The 19,053-nt window shown below is 45.1% G+C and overlaps 1 protein-coding gene across 6 annotated transcripts in view; it reads right to left on the bottom strand.

Moving 5' to 3' along the window:
- lekr1 (leucine, glutamate and lysine rich 1) overlaps positions 1-19,053 on the bottom strand; it is a 273,905-nt gene that overhangs the window by 6,808 nt on the left and 248,044 nt on the right. For 3 of the 6 annotated variants that reach the window (XM_060924184.1, XM_060924186.1, XM_060924190.1), the window contains 3 exons: positions 6,152-6,250; positions 5,539-5,781; positions 566-1,040 (listed from right to left, as the gene is read on the bottom strand). In XM_060924184.1, coding sequence (XP_060780167.1) covers positions 723-1,040; positions 5,539-5,781; positions 6,152-6,250 — 660 coding nt within the window. In that variant the 3' untranslated portion in view covers positions 566-722. Of the gene's footprint in view, positions 1-565; positions 1,041-5,538; positions 5,782-6,151; positions 6,251-19,053 lie in introns of those variants that run through there. The other 3 variants (XM_060924188.1, XM_060924189.1, XM_060924185.1) reach the window with 2 other exon arrangements.

Genomic DNA, 19,053 nt, shown 5'->3' with positions numbered 1-19,053 from the left:
GTTTGCTCATTGCCTCAGAAGGCTAATAGATGATTAGAAAACCCTTGTACAATCATGTTAGCACAGCTGAAAACAGTTGAGCTCTTTAGAGAAGCTATAAAACTGACCTTCCTTTGAGCAGATTGAGTTTCTGGAGCATCACATTTGTGGGGTCGATTAAATGCTCAAAATGGCCAGAAAAATGTCTCGACTATATTTTCTATTCGTTTTACAACTTATGGTGGGAAATAAAAGTGTGACTTTTCATGGAAAACACAAAATTGCCTGACTGGGTGACCCCAAACTTTTGAACGGTAGTGTAGATGACCCCGTCTTCTTGTTGGCATGGCCAGATGGTTAGAGGAACAGTCTTGGGACCAAAAGGTTGCTGGTTTGATTCTCTCAACCAGCAGAACTGGCTCAAGGGCCTATGAGCAAGGCGCCTAACCCCTGAGTGCTCTGGCAAGTGTAGTGGTGTACCTTGTGTCTAATTAGCCAAAGAAAAACTGATGACGGGGTTACAGTTTATATTTAAAATGCATTCAAACACTAGATTTATTCAGTGATGAAAAATTTATTCCTTAAAAATTGTATATCTGCAGACATTTCTTTCAATTCCAGCAGATAGACTTCTATTAATGTTGTTATTATTATGTTTAGTCCTGAAATGTAAATAGAGATACTATAAGCTTCTGTGTGAGGACGTGTGAGGACACACACACACACCTGTGAGAGCCTCTCCCTCAGCACGAGCGTTTGTCCTTCCGGCGCGTCAGCGTGCTGATGCGATGGCGTGTCTCTGTGGTGAGTCGGGGCAGAGTGGGCAGCGCCTGGCGGGAGTTCCCATGCCACGACGCTGTGCTCCTGCCCCCGGTGACGGCGTCTCGGCTGCGTCCTGCGCTCAGGCTGGGCAGGGAGGCTGACGCAGAGCTGTGGGGGATGGATGAGTTCACCGCTGTGTGTCTGACACCCAGCAGCTGCTCTCTCGCCAGCGACAGGGCGGCCGTCAGCTCGGCTCGCTCCTCACACTCGCGTCTCACCGTCTCCTGCAGCAGACAGTTCTACACGCAAGCAAACGCACAGACAGAGAGACGGAGGCTAAATGTTTCTTCAGAGAACCTAATTGAGCACGCTGTGATATTTCAGTGACACGATGAATATGCAAATTAGCCGATGACGTCGTCAGGCGTGTGTCAGCTACGCTTTCTTGCTGCTGACGTTCATCGAGATAAAGTTGACGTGAAAGTAGGAGGAGTTACGAGGAAGCATTTTTAGATTCGCTTTCAAACTGCGTAACTTGTATGAAGATGTAACCCTCAGACGATTCATATCGATCGACTGGAACGAATCGAGGCAACAATCAAAAATCGATTATTATCGATTACAACTGATTATGAATTGATAACCAGAAGGTTAAAGGTCACGAACGCACTCTGACGTCGGTTTGACAGATCCTGCGAAAAACTGTAATGTTTAAAAACGTAAAAATAAAACATTATGTTTAAACGTAAATGATTAATTGATAGTCGGTTGCTATAGTACGGTACCTCATTATTCCATTTGGTTGCTAGAGTGTTGCTAGGCGGTTGCTATGGTATCTCAGGTGGTTGTTACATTACATTAATGGCATTTAGCAGATGCTCTTATCCAGAGCAACATACAACATACCCAGAGCAGCCTGGGGAGCAGTTGGGGGTTCGGTGCCTTGCTCAAGGGCACTTCAGCCATTCCTGTTGATCCAGGGAATTGAACCAGCAACCTTTTGGTCCCAAAGTTGCTTCTCTAAACTTTAGGCCAGGGTTATTAAAGTGTTATTAGGTGACTGATATTTCATTCCATGTCATTGCCATGCTAGGTGGTTGCTATCCAATCCCAGGTGGTTGCTAGGTTGTAGCTAGGTGGTTGCTATGGAATCTTAGATGGTTGCTAGCCATGTCCGAAAGGTTAGACAAACAGCCTTGGGACCAAAAGATCACTGGTTTGATTCCCTGGAGCAGCAGGAATGGTTGAAGTGCCCTTGAACAAGGCACCTAACCCCCAATTGCTCCCCAGGCTGTTCTGGGTATGAAGGTTCGAGAAGCAGCCTTTGGCCCAAAGGGTTGCTGGTTCAATTCCGAGGATTTTGTGGTTCCACATGAAGAAAAAAATGTGATCCATGAAAACACATTTTTCCTGCCGGTCCTGGTAATCAAACCAGCGAACATTTGGTTCATGACCTGAAGGTTAGAGAAGCAACCTTGGGCCCAAAGGGTTGCCAGTTCAATTCCCAGGATTTTGTGGTTCTACATAAAGAAAACAATGTGATCCATGAAAACACATTTTTCCTGCTGGTCCCAGGAATTGAAGTAGTGAACATTTGGTCCATGACCTGAAGGTTAGAAAAGCAGCCTTGGACCCAAAGGGTTGCTGGTTCGATTCTCAGGATTTTGTGGTTCTATATAAAGAAAAAAATATGATCCATGAAAACATTTTTCCTGCCGGTCCCGGGAATCAAACCAGCGAACATTTGGTCCATGACCTGAAGGTTAGAAAAGCAGCCTTGGGCCCAAAGGGTTCCCAGTTCGATTCCCAGGATTTTGTGGTTCTACATAAAGAAAAAAATGTGATCCATGAAAACACATTTTTCCTGCTGGTCTCAGGAATTGAACCAGTAACCATTTGGGCCATGACCTGAAGATTAGAGAAGTAGCCTTGGGCCCAAAGGGTTGCTGGGTTCGATTCCCAGGATTTTGTGGTTCTACATAAAGAAAACAATGTGATCCATGAAAACACATTTTTCCTGCTGGTCTCAGGAATCAAATCGGCAACCCTTTGGTCCATGACCTGAAGGTTAGAGAAGCAGCCTTAAGCCCAAACTGTTACCGGTTCAATTCCTGGAACTGGCAGCAAAACTGTGAGGGGAGTTGAGTGACTGAAAAGCACTTTTGCCTCCTTCTGTATCATGGCTGAAGTGCCCTTTTACTGAAAAAGGACAGACCCCTGAGGGGTAAAAAGGCTCGAGGACTCGCCCCGAACTCTGATAGTTTTAAACCAGTCCTTCTCTACGTCATCATCATTCACAAAATTAACATCAAATATCAAACATTTGCCTTTAGAAGCAAAATCTTAGTATATTTAGCGTGTGTGTGTGTGTGTGTTTGCATAAGGGTGGAGGGGGCAAGACAGAGAGCCAGCAAACACACACACACACAAACAAACACATGCATACACATCCTTAAAGCATGCAAAGAAGAAACACACACACACACACACACACACACACAGAATGACTGTAGGCGCCTCAGTGATTCTCACACAGCTGTGCCAGCAGACACATGTGCGTGCCACATTGAAGCGGAGATGGAGCTGTGTGAGAAACAGCACCACCCCATGGCCACACTGAGGAACTGCAGGACTGAGAGGAGGGTAAGGGCTGGGAAACTGTTGCGGTATAAGCGGAATAAATCACTTCAGGACATGCTGTGAAAGGAAAATAATTTCAGGAGAGACAGATGGTAACCGAGACCCTGCTTCCTGTCATTGATTATTATCCTATAACAGCATGACACATGGTGTTTAATTCCTTACATTCAGAACTGCTTACAATTAACATTCACAACTACTGCTGATGCTCACTGTGTGTGTGTGTGTGTGTGTGTGTGTGTGTGTGTGTGTGTGTGTGTGTGTGTGTGTGTGTGTGTGTGTGTGTGTGTCTTCCAGGGCTTTCCCAGCACCACTCTGGGTATTAGGCATCCCATCCAGTACTGTCTCTCACACAGCACTGATAAACATTTCCAGCTGTGTATAATCACACACACACACACACACACAGAGATGCGAGTAGAGTCTCAGGGTGAGACCGCTTTCATATTTGAAGGCTGAGATACTTTATACACCTGACAGAGAGAGAGAGAGAGAGAGAGAGAGAGAGAGACCTCCACACACCAGCTTTAATTGAATGGTCTAACTGGTGTAAATGTACGTGGTGTAATCCCAGTGAAATCAGTTACAGACTGGAACACTACAAAATGTGAGGAAGGCTCAAGGGGGCAAATACTTATTCACAGAGCTGTAGGTGTGATATGAATGAAAGGAAAATGGCGTTGTTATTAAAGAGTTTGTGGGCTGAGGGTCAGGGGAGACGTGTACCGCTGTAGAGGCGTGTGTGTGTGTGTGTGTGTGTGTGTGTGTGTGTGTTCTCTGGTGAGATCCTGCAGTCTGTATTTAGAGTCAGGACACTCAGCTATGTGACTCTCTCTCGCTCTCTCTTTGTCTGTCTGTCTATTCATCTGTTCTCTCTCTCTGTCTGTCTGTTTCTTTCTCGCTCTTCCTCTCTGTCTGTCTCTCTCTATATATATATATTCATCTGTTATTTCTCTCTCTCTCTCTCTCTGTCTGGTCTGTCTGTCTGTCTCTATTCATCTATTATTTCTCTCTCGCTTTCTCTCTGTCTGGTCTGTCTGTCTGCCTGTCTCTCTCTCTCTCTTCATCTGTTATTTCTCTCTCTCTTGCTCTTTCTCTCTCTATTCATCTGTTATCTCTCTCTCTCTGTCTGGTCAGTCTGTCTGTCTGTCTCTCTATATATATTCATCTGTTCTCGCTCTCTCTCTCTCACTCTCTCTGTCTGGTCTCTCTCTCCATCTGTTATCTCTCTCTCTCTGTCTGGTCAGTCTGTCTGTCTCTCTCTGTATTCATCTGTTATCTCTCTCTCTCACTCTCTCTGTCTGGTCTCTCTCTTCATCTGTTATCTCTCTCTCTCTGTCTGGTCAGTCTGTCTGTCTCTCTCTGTATTCATCTGTTATCTCTCTCTCTCACTCTCTCTGTCTGGTCTCTCTCTTCATCTGTTATTTCTCTCTCTCTGTCTGAACTGTCTGTCTCTCTCTATTCATCTGTTATCTCTCTCTGTTTCGTCTGTCTGTCTGTCTGTCTCTCTCTCTCTCTTCATCTGTTATTTCTCTCTCTCTTTCTGTCTTGTCTGTCTCTCTCTCTCTTCATCTGTTATTTCTCTCTCTCTCTCTGTCTGGTCAGTCTGTCTGTCTCTCTCTCTCTCTGTTTCTCTCTCTGTCTGGTCGGTCTGTCTGTCTGTCTCTCTCTCTCTATTCATCTGTTATCTCTTTCTCTCACTTTCTCTGTCTGGTCTCTCTCTTCATCTGTTATTTCTCTCTCTCTCTTGCTCTTTCTCTCTCTCTAGTCATCTGTTATCTCTCTCTGTCTGGTCGGTCTGTCTGTCTGTCTCTCTCTCTCTCTATTCATCTGTTATCTCTTTCTCTCTCACTCTCTCTGTCTGGTCTCTCTCTCTTCATCTGTTATTTCTCTCTCTTGCTCTTTCTCTCTAGTCATCTGTTATCTCTCTCTGTCTGGTCTGTCTGTCTCTCTATTCATCTGTTATCTCTCTCTCTCTCTCTCTCTCTCTCTCTCTCTAAGTGACCCTGTGAGTAACCCCATGCACTGAACACTCATTTCTGATTGGTCAGAAGGTGCTGATTGATACTGTTCATTAATAAATAGTTGAGGTCCACTATAAGGGGAATAAAACACACGGTGTGATGCTGTTTCGAGGACTGAACTTGTGTGTCTGACCTCCTCATGGAGGGCGGAGTTCTCCTGTCTGAGATGCTGGAGGTCTCGATGTTCTCGCTGTAGCTCCTGAGCTTCCTGTTGATGCTCCTGTAGTTTGTGCTGGAGCTGTTCTACCTCTCGCAGGAGTCGCTCCTCTCGCTCTCGCACGCGCATCAGCTCCTCCTCACCCTCTCGCAGCTGCACCTCCAGACCTGATACCTCCTCCTTCAGGTCCTGGAGGGCAGACTGCACCAGAGTGGGCACCTGAGGAGCAACGAGAGACGGGAGCGAGGGGTCAGAGAAGACGTGTGTGATGGGTTTTACATGTAGCTTCAAAATCTCTAGATGTTCAGCTGGATTGAGATACAGTGAGCGTCAAGGTCCTCTCCGTCATCATCATCATCATCATCATCATCATCATCAAACCATTCAGTGAGCCGGTGGAAGGGGCGGAGTCAGGCTGGGCAAGACCACGCCCATCAGGATAGAAATGTTTCATCATTGGATAAAGGTGATCAGTGGAACAGAGCCACCAGGTTTTCCTTTAATTTTTCATTCACCTGGAATCCAAATCTGTGTGTGTGTGTGTGTGTGTGTGTGTGTGTGTGTGTGTGTGTGTGTGTGTGTGTGTTACCTTGTCCTGTAGCTGCTGATACTCAGTTTGGTATTTGTGAATCAGCTGTTTATTTTTTTGTCTCTCGATGTCGAGCTCTAGAGCAGCGTCTCTCTTCCACTGCACGCACACACACACACACACACACACACACACGTTAATAAATATTAAGACTGCAGTGTACTTGTGCAAACGAATGAAATGCTGTTAACACCAGCCATAAAAGAATCACATTTAATGCTAATTACTTATTTGTAAATAATTTGTAATTAAAAAATTAAAATTAAGCACAAATTCTCACAGTTCAGGTCAAAAAACCTCACGGTGAAAACGTCTCCTCTGTTCCACACACACTCTCAGGCTCCATCACCTCGACTTCTGATCAACGTCAGTGATTTTAAACAACACATGAAATCCTTTACTTTTCACTTTATCGTTTCGTTCAAAACATTTTGTTTGCTTTACTTTGACTGCTTTGTTACTCCACTGATATTTCTTGTGTTTGTGCCGTTTACCTGTTTTACCACGTCTTTATTATTTATTTATTATTAATATTTTATGATTTTTTTTTTTAACTGGAGTTTTTTCCCTGTGTTTTCTCACAGTGGCGCTCTTGCATGAAGTCTAATGCGCGCACACACACACACACACACACACACACACACACACACACACACACACACACTTGGGACACTGGCGTGCAACGTATTCTTTGTTGCTGAGAATCAAGGCCACCGTATTTTTATCACCAGACTGCAATTCTGTGTGTGTGAGAGAGAGAGTGTGTGTGTGTGTGTGTGTGTGTGTGTGTGTGTGTGTGTGTGTGTGTGTGTGTGTGTAAAAGACAGTGTGAGAGAATTATTGTACATTTGTATAATGGGTGGAAAGATTGTGCGAGTGAATGATAATGGCAGCATCATTACACACATTCCATCATGACCACATGAAGAGTTATGAACAGACCTGTCTCACTCTCACACTGTCTCACTCTCTCTACCATCTGCCTCTCTCTTTCCCCATCTCTGTCACTATCTCACTTGCTAACCCTATCATCTCATCTCTTTCTTTCTCTCGCCTCTCTCTTTTTCTCTCTCCTCTTTCTTACTCTCTCTCTATCATCTCTCAGCTCTCTTTCTGTCTTCGTTTGCCTCTCCCTCTCACCCCATCTCTCTCACCTCTCCTCTCTCACCCACTCTCTCTCTCACACCCCCTCTCTCACCCCTCTGTCTCTCTCACCCCCCTCACACCACCCCCTCTCACCCCCTCTCTCTCTCACCTCTCCTCTCTCACCCCCTCTCTCTCACCCCCTCTCTCTCTCACCTCTCCTCTCTCACCCCCTCTCTCACCCCCTCTCTCTCTCACCTCTCCTCTCTCACCCCCTCTCTCACCCCCTCTCTCTCTCACCTCTCCTCTCTCACCCCCTCTCTCTCTCTCACCCCCTCTCTCTCTCTCTTTCACCCCCTCTCTCACCCCTCCATCTCTCTCACCACCCCTCTCTCTCTGACCTCTCTCACCCCCCTTGCCTCTCTCTCTCTCTACCCCCCGTCTCTCATGCAACTCAGGAGTGATGGTATTTATTTGGTTTTTGGACAGAGAGAGTTTTACACTAATATTAGACTGACGAGTTGATTGTTTGTGAACTGTTTACTGCCTCATGGTTATTTTTATTAAATGTCTCCTCTGGAGCTAAACGATTTAAAAACACAGAGCCGGGATGGTGGCACGCCATGTACTGTGTTTCAGCCTCAACCAAGACCACCGTGCTTTCACAGAGTGGGACGCAGTATTTGTGCACGTGTGCGTGAGAATTATGGTTGATTTGTGTAGTAAATGGAAAGTGAGTGAAAATAACTGCACTGTTGTGGGTGTGACAGACAGGAACTGTGTGTGTGTGTGTGTGTGTGCGTGTGTGTGTGTGTGTGTGTGTGTGTGTGTATGAGAAAGGAAACTGTGCTCGTGTGGAAACCGAGCTGGACTTTGGACTGAAATTCAGAACACTTTCCTTTTAAAGCAAAAATATAAGTGACAAAAATAAAAGCTATAAAATGAAGTTTGAAATGGTGGTGTGTGTGTGTGCGTGCGTGCGTGCCATATATGTGTGTATAAAACAGCAGCTCTGACAATAACACAGCTGAAAATCACAGACTTGTTGCTCCATGTAAACAGAAGAATTAAAAGACCCGTGTCCCCGTCACTCAGCTGAAGGTTTTCTCTCAGGAGATTTATTACTGATCATCGTTTTTTGGAAGGAGTCTCCAGTGTGAGATCTTTGTAGCAGTCGGAGGTGAATATGGAGTGAATCATGTCTGACGTGGGGTTTTGTTCTGTCACACAGTAAAATGGAGCTCTGGCTGAATAACGGCGTGTGTGCCGTGTTCATGGTTGGTGTGATTATAGCTTTACTGTGTTACAGTGGGCTGCTGATCTCTGAGTTATCATGACCTGAGAACACGCTGAAATGAGGGAATGGTTTCAGGTCGAGCTCAAAGAGCAGCATGACTCCCTCGTATGTATTCAGATCCTGTGTGCTTTTGTTGTTTTTTCATTATTAACAGGCATGCCACTGGGGATATCTAAAAAAAGTGAATGTCAAGCCACGGGGTGTGGGGGCAAGCTCCGCCCCCACTGGGGTGAAGGGGCAACGCCCCGCTGGGGGGTCTGGAGGCCTCCAGAAGCCAGGACCTTTTCACAGAATTCATAGCACATATTTTAAAATTTGAGAAAGCTTTTAGAATAAAATGCATGCAAACGTTCAAAGTACAAGAATATAATTTTTCACACTTTCAAGAAATCTCATGACCACTGAGGGGTATTTCATCTGACTGGCTCCACTCCTCTGACTAGTGGAAGGCTACTAAAACTTATTAAAAATGGTAATGATGTTTGATAAGTTTATTTTCAGTAAATATTACTGAAACAGGATAGCATTCTCATTATCTGTAGCCGCTTTATCCTGTTCTACAGGGTCGCAGGCAAGCTGGAGCCTATCCCAGCTGACTACGGGCGAAAGGCGGGGTACACCCTGGACAAGTCACCAGGTCATCACAGGGCTGACACATAGACACAGACAACCATTCACACTCACATTCACACCTACGCTCAATTTAGAGTCACCAGTTAACCTAACCTGCATGTCTTTGGACTGTGGGGGAAACCGGAGCACCCGGAGGAAACCCACGCGGACACGGGGAGAACATGCAAACTCCGCACAGAACATCCTCGCTGGCCACGGGGCTCGAACCCGGACCTTCTTGCTGTGAGGCGACAGCGCTAACCACTACACCACCGTGCCACCCTGAAACAGGATAGCGTTTTTGAAAATTAGTTAAGACAAAAACACAACGTACATTATTTCATAGCTCATAACTTTATTATATTGCCGAAAAATTACACATCATAAGTTGGCAGCATGCTTTTTCTTTTTCTTGGGTGGTTCACTGTCTGAATGGTTGTGATCTAATCATCTCCAGTGAACAGTCTCTCAAAGTTTTCCCCAGTCCATGAATCAGCTCGTAAGTTGCACTACTTCTTGCACGGGCAATTGCTCTAAGACAACGAGGGAGGCTCAGCCTCCTCTAAAAATGCCCTTATAACTTTAATGTGCGGGCGGCACGGTGGTGTAGTGGTTAGCGCTGTCGCCTCACAGCAAAAAGGTCCTGGGTTCGAGCCCCGGGGCCGGCGAGGGCCTTTCTGTGCGGAGTTTGCATGTTCTCCCCGTGTCCGCGTGGGTTTCCTCCGGGTGCTCCGGTTTCCCCCACAGTCCAAAGACATGCAGGTTAGGTTAACTGGTGACTCTAAATTGAGCGTAGGTGTGAATGTGAGTGTGAATGGTTGTCTGTGTCTATGTGTCGGCCCTGTGATGACCTGGCGACTTGTCCAGGGTGTACCCCGCCTTTCGCCCGTAGTCAGCTGGGATAGGCTCCAGCTTGCCTGCGACCCTGTAGAAGGATAAAGCGGCTAGAGATAATGAGATGAGATGAGAACTTTAATGTGCATGTGAGTTTCTCCCCCTCATGACAGCGCGATGCAGCGCAGCCTCAGTGGACTTCAATGGCATTGGGAGCTCTGCGCTTTTCAATCTCAAAATGCAAGACGGTTATTGGACAAATACTGCGAAAATGCCCGCCTACGGACTCCCACGGACTCCCAGCCTCAGTGGACTTCAATGGCATTTGGGAGCTCTGCGCTTTTCAATCTCAAAATGCAAGACGGTTATTGGACAAATACTGCGAAAACGCCCGCCCACCGGACTCCGAGCCTCACAGTGGGAGGGGCATGGCAGTTTCCGTGAGGAGACTGGTGATTGGTGAAAGCGGCCGGATATTTTCTTTGATTGACAGCTCGTTTCAACTATAGACAGGCAGCGGTGAATTTCAGTTCAGTCCCATGTGGATTCGCAAGTGCTGTGGTGTATTGTAAGAGATCAGCTTACATTTCGATTTCATTCATTACATACGGTTTCTACCAGCTTTTTTAGTTTGTATATATTTTCATTGTAAATAAAGTGTAAATATAGTGTTGTCAAGTTTGCTATCTTAGTTCCAGAAATGTCGTTTATTTGAGTGACTGAACTTGAACTTGAAGGGGCTAGTCAGCTAGCAAGAAAGCTGCACACGGATGCCAAGCATTGCTGATTTAATTTTGGCAAAGCCATTTGCCAGTCTTCCTTTCGAGGAAAAAATTAAAATTAAAGAGCAGGGTAGACCAACGCCTCAAACTGACTTGGTGAAAAAGGTAGGGAATAATACTCGTTCCTTTCAGCTCTCCTGGTACGAGAAAGTGAATTGGCTAACAGCAAGTGACCCACATCAACAACAGTAAATAGGCTACTTTAGTAATATGTCATGGATGGACCAAAAATATAGAATCTATTTAAAATGTTTATGCTGAGTATATTATATTGGAATATATATTTCTCTGGATATGAATTAAACACAGCTACAATTTGGAAAACATTTTTAAACAAAAACACAGCCGAGAACATTTCACACTACAGACCTGGATTAAAAGTGAAGGGTTATCAAAATTGTCAATAAAACATTTCTCAGTCAAAATAAGTAAAATATAGGGAAAGTGTCATTGAATGAAATGTGTGGCGCCCAGCTCTACTGCTGAGGTTCCTGACAAAGAGCTGCTTTCAATAATGATCAATTTTTAAACAACATGCCACAATTTTAAAATATAAAATGTTAAAATATCCCCCCCCCCCCAACACCACCATCATGTATATTGGACAGTAGGCTAATGGGCCAAAAGAACCTGTTATTTCACAGTTTGTGACCCTGCCAACAATCAGCCAGATCAGAGGCAAGAGTATGGGCAAAATTGATGTGTTTTTTCTTTTAAAATCTGGAAATATCGTAACCGACCAGCCTCCCCTGTTTGAAAGACTACCAGCCGCCACTGACTTCTTGCCATGTGAAGTGCATCCAAGGCTTTTTTATCTTTAGCTACTTCTTTACACAAAGGTACAAGATCTTCTACATCACTCATGGCCAGAGTTTCCTCTGCAGCAAAAGCGAAGATTAAAGCCTGAAACTAGATAGAACTCAACGCCAACGGCGTCGATGGGGATGCCTCCGCCTGGTAGACTACACGCCTTATTACCGTAAGTTGTGATTTGAGGATGGACATTTGACCTCACAATAATCTTGACCTGTGACCTTTTAACCTCAAAATCTAATCAGTTAATTTTTGTCCCCAAATGCACAAATGGTGAAAGTTTGGTGAAATTCCTTTCATTAGCCTTGGAGATATTGTGTTCACAAGGTTTTCGGACAAACATTTGACCTCACAGTGACCTTGACCTTAGACCTTTTGATCTCAAAATCTAATCATTTCATCTTTGCCCCAAAGCGCACAAATGGTGAAAGTTTGGTGAAATTCCTTTCAGTAGTTTTTGAGATATGGCGTTCACAAGGTTTGGGGATGGACATTTGACCTCACAGTAATCTTGACCTGTGACCTTTTAACCTCAAAATCTAATCAGTTCATGTTTGTCCCAAAGCGCACAAATGGTGAAAGTTTGGTGAAACTCCTTTCATTAGCCTTTGAGATATCGTGTTCACAAGGTTTCGGGACGGGCGCACGGACGGATGGACGCACGGACAACCCGAAAACATAATGCCTCCTGCACCTTAAGGCGGCGGAGGCATAAAAATAAGTTTTAAAAGAAGTTAAAATCACAGGACATATCTGCTAATATCAACGTGTACAATATTTAAATTCGAGAAGCATTAAACCACAACATTAACAGTTTCATGCAAAAGCATACGGTGGTGCTTGAAAGTTTGTGAACCCTTTAGAATTTTCTATATTTCTGCATAAATATGACCGAAAACATCATCAGATTTTCACACAAGTCCTAAAAGTAGATAAAGAGAACCCAGTTAAACAAATGCGACAAAAATATTATACTGGGTCATTTATTTATTGAGGAAAATGATCCACTATTACATATCTGTGAGTGGCAAAAGTATGTGAACCTCTAGGATTAGCAGTTAATTTGAAGGTGAAATTAGAGTCAGGTGTTTTCAATCAATGGGATGACAATCAGGTGTGAGTGGGCACCCTGTTTTATTTAAAGAACAGGGATCTATCAAAGTCTGATCTTCACAACACATGTTTGTGGAAGTGTATCATGGCACGAACAAAGGAGATTTCTGAGGACCTCAGAAAAAGCGTTGTTGATGCTCATCAGGCTGGAAAAGGTTACAGGCCTGATTTCTGCATATTTATGCAGAAATACAGAAAATTCTAAAGGGTTCACAAACTTTCAAGCACCACTGTATAGGCCTACTGAGGTTTTTCACCCACGTGACCAAGTCATGTGATGCATCGTTAGGCTGCCATTTTGGACGTCACGGCTCGAATCAGTTTGAATGCGAGGAAGGCGACAAACGAAAAACATAAAAGAAAAAGGAGCGAGATGCAGAAAACACCTTCACTATCCAGCGACGTAGGGCATTTACAGGGCGAGCAGAGGGAGAGGTATTTGCCAAAATTGAGGTTAGCAGGCTTAGAGAACGACGTTTACCTGCTTCCACCAGGATTGTTCACTGACGTACGGAAGTACACGAAGCCCTCGTCTTTACCTGACTTCGGCCCACATGATCTGTATACCTATGTCGTTAAAAACCCATCGCCATACACAGGTATTGATCTGAAAGCGTATAAGAGTTTGGATGCCTACAGATATTTTGTGTCAGGCTGGGTAACATGCCTACATCAGTGGGCCGTCCCTGGAGCCGGTGGTCGCCATCTTATTACAGCTAAGGTTTGTTCACATTTTCATTTACTTTCGGTCCTCAGGATAAACAAAATGTTATTAAATGTCATTGAAATAACTTCTTAGTCTGTTGAGACATGGCCCGTTATAAATTTGCTGTTACCAGGCAATGACCAAGAACTGTATTATTAGGGTCGGTGTCTGTGTTGTAGCAGTGTACTAGCAGCTAGCTGTTAGCACTAGCTAATGTCAACATCATAGCTGGTATGTTACTGTAGCAATGTTTACGTTCAGTCATTTGGATGACTGTTAAAACCTTTCAGTCTCAAGTTTTTCCTTTACTGTATTTACTAGTTTACTGTAATTATGATCTGGCAGCTATTTACACCGGATCCAGTGTAAATAGCTGCCGGAGCGCGCTCCGGCTTGCTCCCCCTCAAATTAAGCAGCGCGCTCTGGCTTGCTTCCGGAGCACTCCAGGAGCAAGCCGGAGCACGCTGCTTAATTTGAGGGGGAGCAAGCCGGAGCGCGCTCCGGAACCTCGGCCGGAGCACTCCGGGAGCAAGCCGGAGCGCGCTGCTTAATTTGAGGGGGAGCAAGCCGGAGCGCGCTACGGAACCTCGGCCGGAGCACTCCTGGAGCAAGCCGGAGTGCGCTGCTTAATTTGAGGGGGAGCAAGCCGGAGCGCGCTCCGGAACCTCGGCCGGAGCACTCTGGGAGCAAGCCGGAGCGCGCTCCGGAACCTCGGCCGGAGCACTCCGGGAGCAAGCCGGAGCGCGCTGCTTAATTTGAGGGGGAGCAAGCCGGAGCGCGCTACGGAACCTCGGCCGGAGCACTCCAGGAGCAAGCCGGAGTGCGCTGCTTAATTTGAGGGGGAGCAAGCCGGAGCGCGCTCCGGAACCTCGGCCGGAGCACTCCGGGAGCAAGCCGGAGCGCGCTCCGGAACCTCGGCCGGAGCACTCCGGGAGCAAGCCGGAGCGCGCTGCTTAATTTGAGGGGGAGCTAGCCGGAGCGCGCTACGGAACCTCGGCCGGAGCACTCCAGGAGCAAGCCGGAGTGCGCTGCTTAATTTGAGGGGGAGCAAGCCGGAGCGTGCTCCGGCAGCTATTTACACTGGATCCGGTGTAAATAGCTGCCGGATCATAATTACAGTAAACTAGTAAATACAGTAAAGGAAAAACTTGAGACTGAAAGGTTTTAACAGTCATCCAAATGACTGAACGTAAACATTGCTACAGTAACATACCAGCTATGTTGTTGTTGACATTAGCTAGCTTGACCTTCAAAATGGCGGACACCGGGGCGTCACGTGACCCTGTGACATCAGGTGAAAAACCTCAATAGGCCAACGCTCTGACCAATCAGCGCAACAGTGACTGTGACGTAGTCAGAGCGACAGAAAGCAGTGGGGGAGGCCTTGAAATAAATAATTTTTCAAAATGCGTATTAATTAATAAACAGGTTCTAGATATTAAGAAGTTTGGAGATAATGACTACAAGTTTGGAGTCTGTACCACATACACATTTTTTTCCAAGTGTTTTTCAAGGGTTTGCTTAAACTGTTTTTGAGAGTTTTTATTTAGTGGTGTTTGGTGAAATAATTTCCCTTAAATTTAAAATAACGGGAAAATAAGAAACAATCAAAAAGTAATGTTTCAAAGCTGTTTATTAATTCTTCGTACTGCACAAACTAGCTCCATCCTTTTGGCTACGAGCGGAGCCAGCTGGTAGATCAGACTTTTGCCATAGCCGGTCGGCAAAACAGCGAAAACGTCCTTCTTGAAAAGGAATGAGCGGAGAGCCTCTTCCTGCTCATGTTTCAACGAAAACTCCAAGTCTAATTCTTCTAAAACTGATTCCAAAGCGGAGTCAAACGCGCGCTGTTCACTAGCCGTAGCCATCTTTCCTGCTGTGCTTTCTCCAGCGTCGCGCAGCCTTGTCGTCACTCCTGCAAAAGCCCGCCCAAAGAATCCAAACAAAAACCTTGCGTTGTGATTGGCGGGCACGATTTGATGTCCGGGGTGTTTTTGTTTATATGGTGCGAGGCTAGACCCATTCGCTAGGCAAAAAATATTTTTGGCCGCTAGGCGGTTGGGTCTAGTTTACTACGCTACACCTCTCCGGATTTTTGAGTATTTTGGCATTTCACAAAATTTTCAAAATTTATTCAAATCCGTGAATTTTCGCGGATCCGCGACCAAATAGCATGCCTGTATTAATGATTTAATGTTTTTTAAAAACCCAACCCCTATGTCTCAACAAAAAAGCAAACAAACAAACAAAAAACCTTGATGGAGACTGTGACTAAAGTCACAGTAATTTGTGCTTGCTGTTACATACCGGGACGTCTAGTCACCGCATCCTATAGATCCAGAACGGTAAGAGATAAAGAATGATGATTAGTGAGAAAAAGTTGCACCCTGAACAAAATAAAGAAAACTGATTGAAAAAATCATGAAAATTGACAGAGTTAAGTGTTTGTTTATACTGAACAAAATCCTGTTTTTCATGGATCATTCCAGATCAGTGATCCAGATCAGCACCAAAAGTCACAGCAACATAATTCAGCCCAGAGGTATTCTTCATGCGACATTTGGTGATGATTGGTTGAAAACTGGGGGAGAAATAGCGTCCTAAAAATGTTAGGATAAGAATAAAGTAGAAGGATCCTGAGTGAGAGGAACAATTTGTGCCAGCACTGCTACCACAAAAAAAAAAAAAACATCAGAAAGTCATTTTCCTTCCTTTACACACTATACCAACAAAGCCACTTGCAGAGCAAAATATTTCCAGTAAAGCTCACGATCATATCACCACCCTGTTCGCCAAATTATTTAACTTTTTGGCTGGGCTTCATTCCAGAATCTAAACTCAGGGTCAGACAAATAAGCTCAGGATCACTCCTGATTACGAAGTCTTGCCATTCCCTGTATACAGTAGTGAACTGTTACTATTAGAGCTGGGACTTGAGCTCAGCCAAAACTTAGACACACCAAAAAAACAACAGGGCAAAGGATTTAGCAAGGGATTAGCGGCAGGCTGCCAGGTCGCTCCGTTGTGTGTAGCTGTTGATTTTAAAAGTAACTCAGTAAATTACAGAGGGAAATGAATACTTAAGTCTGAGTGAAAAATACTGTAGCGAGCGTGCAGTGTGGAAGAAGAGTCTGGAGACAGAAATCTTAGTTTCTCGGTCGTTAGCCTGTGCTACTTGCTCTCGATACATAGCACTGGCTTGACTGCTTTATTAGCATTCGCTAACACTACTGATGAACGCTACACCGGCTGGAAGGTGACTTTACTGCCGTGCTGATGGCGCATTGGCCTTCGAGAAGGCTGAGGGTGATACATTTTTGGTTCCTCCCTCTCACTATAAATCAAAATGTCACTGGTTAATCAGTCATCTGTCACTTCCTACATAAACACACACTGCCATGGCGTTCTGTCCCGGTAATGAAGTCCTAACCAATGAGTGAGCAGCTCTAAACTCTTCTCAGCCTAGACAACAAACAAAACAATCCCATTGGAGAACTCGATTTTAATATTTTCAGGACAGCAACCCTTTCACTTCTGAAGATAGAAAATGAGGCTGAATTAGAATTAGAAAAGAATAATTATAACTAGAAAGTGGCGGCACGGTGGTGTAGTGGTTAGCGCTGTCGCCTCACAGCAAGAAGGTCCGGGTTCGAGCCCCGTGGCCGGCGAGGGCCTTTCTGTGTGGAGTTTGCATGTTCTCCCCGTGTCCGCGTGGGTTTCCTCCGGGTGCTCCGGTTTCCCCCACAGTCCAAAGACATGCAGGTTAGGTTAACTGGTGACTCTAAATTGACCGTAGGTGTGAATGTGAATGGTTGTCTGTGTCTATGTGTCAGCCCTGTGATGACCTGGCGACTTGTCCAGGGTGTACCCCGCCTTTCGCTCGTAGTCAGCTGGGATAGGCTCCAGCTTGCCTGCGACCCTGTAGAACAGGATAAAGCGGCTACAGATGATGAGATGAGATAACTAGAAAGTGCATTCTCTAAAGAGAAATGCGAGGTATTGACAACATGCAGCAGAGCTTTAAAATCGTGTGTGTGTGTACGCGCATGGCCAAGATATGATTCCACAAGTCCTTGTCTACATGTTGTGGAAAATTAATGAATCAAAGTAAATATTGGAATGCAATAAAGAGCAGAGTACACACACAAGCATGCGCATGCACACACACACACACATAAATAAATACAGACTGTCACAAATGTAAATACAGTTTGACACGCAACCGTAGTACTAGACTCTCTCTCTCTCTCTCACACACACACACACGTGTGTGATGGGTGAGTTGGCCTGAGTAGGCATATGAAGTTTGGTGGATGTGTGGTGAAGTGTTACTGAGCAGAATGCCATTCATTTGAATATGCAGGGAAAAAGGGATGCATGAAAACTAGTGCTGTCAAAAATGTCGCGTTATTAACGCGTTAACTTGACTCAATTTTAACGGCGATAATTTTTTTATCGCGAGATTAACGCTCTGTGACATGATGCCAGAGTCCTCTGCCCTCCCCCGAAGAGCCACGGTGCTCGGCTTAGGTTTCGTTTTCCCATCGGCGGCTCCAGACCCACTTTGCAGTGGCTGTGACAAGACATGTTATGCTCTGCAATAAAAAAAAAAAAACATTGGTACAACCAGTGTTCGAACTATGCCGATATTTTCGGGGGGTCCCTTTTTTCCCTTGGGGGGGTGCTTGCGCTTGTCTCAGAGCGCGGCTCTCCATCGCGCGCTCACTTCGGATATGCAAATGCTTCCCGTTACACACGATTGCTATGTCAATAAACATCATTTTGCCAATATTTTAGAGACCCCCCAACATTTCCCAAATCATGTTTTCAAGGGATCTCATGTCTGTTTCAGGGGATCTCGGATCCCCCGTGTACCCCCGTAGTTCGAACGGTGAGCAAGCCCATTCACTTTTTTATGCTGATAAGAGAATTACAATGGTTTTTCATGTGACAAAAATGTGCGATTAAATTGCGATTAATCGCGAGTTAACTATGACAGTCGCGACATTAATCGCGATTAAATATTTTAATCGCTTGACAGCACTAATGAAAACCAAGGAAAATATGAATGCAGGTCTCAGATGAGGGGATGGATATGTGTGGGGACTCAGCCTGAGGCATCATGTGAAGTTTTATGAAGTTCGGTCACTCGGTTAAAAAAACTGACAAAGAGTGAAAGTTTTTCTCCTGAAACTGCATTTATTTGAATGGGGAAAAATGAATGGAAGTGAATGAGGGAAAAAGGGATGAGTGAAAAGAAAGGAAAAGATGAGTGCGGGTCAGAACTGATCTCATGTTTGTATCAGGGGAGTTGGCTTGAGGTATCACATGAAGTTCGGTGCGTCTCCGATGAAGTTTGTCTGTGCAAGACGATTTGATTCGTGAGCCCCATTCATTCTCTATGGGAAAAAAATCATAGAATAACGACAAGAACAAGAGAATGGGTGTGTCGATCCAAAAGCTGGATACAACCACATCAGATCACACAGTTTAAAGTTGGTTTGGGGTCTCTGTCTTGAAAACTGTGAGAGAAGAAGCGGTCCAAAAATCTGGTTGAATAATAATAATCTCATCTCATTATCTGTAGCCGCTTTATCGTGTTCTACAGGGTTGCAGGCAAGCTGGAGCCTATCCCAGCTGACTACGGGCGAAAGGCAGGGTA

Source organism: Neoarius graeffei, chromosome 6 (assembly GCF_027579695.1).
Source record: "Neoarius graeffei isolate fNeoGra1 chromosome 6, fNeoGra1.pri, whole genome shotgun sequence".
NCBI lineage: Eukaryota > Metazoa > Chordata > Actinopteri > Siluriformes > Ariidae > Neoarius > Neoarius graeffei.
This window is presented reverse-complemented; position numbering and strand designations above follow the sequence as displayed.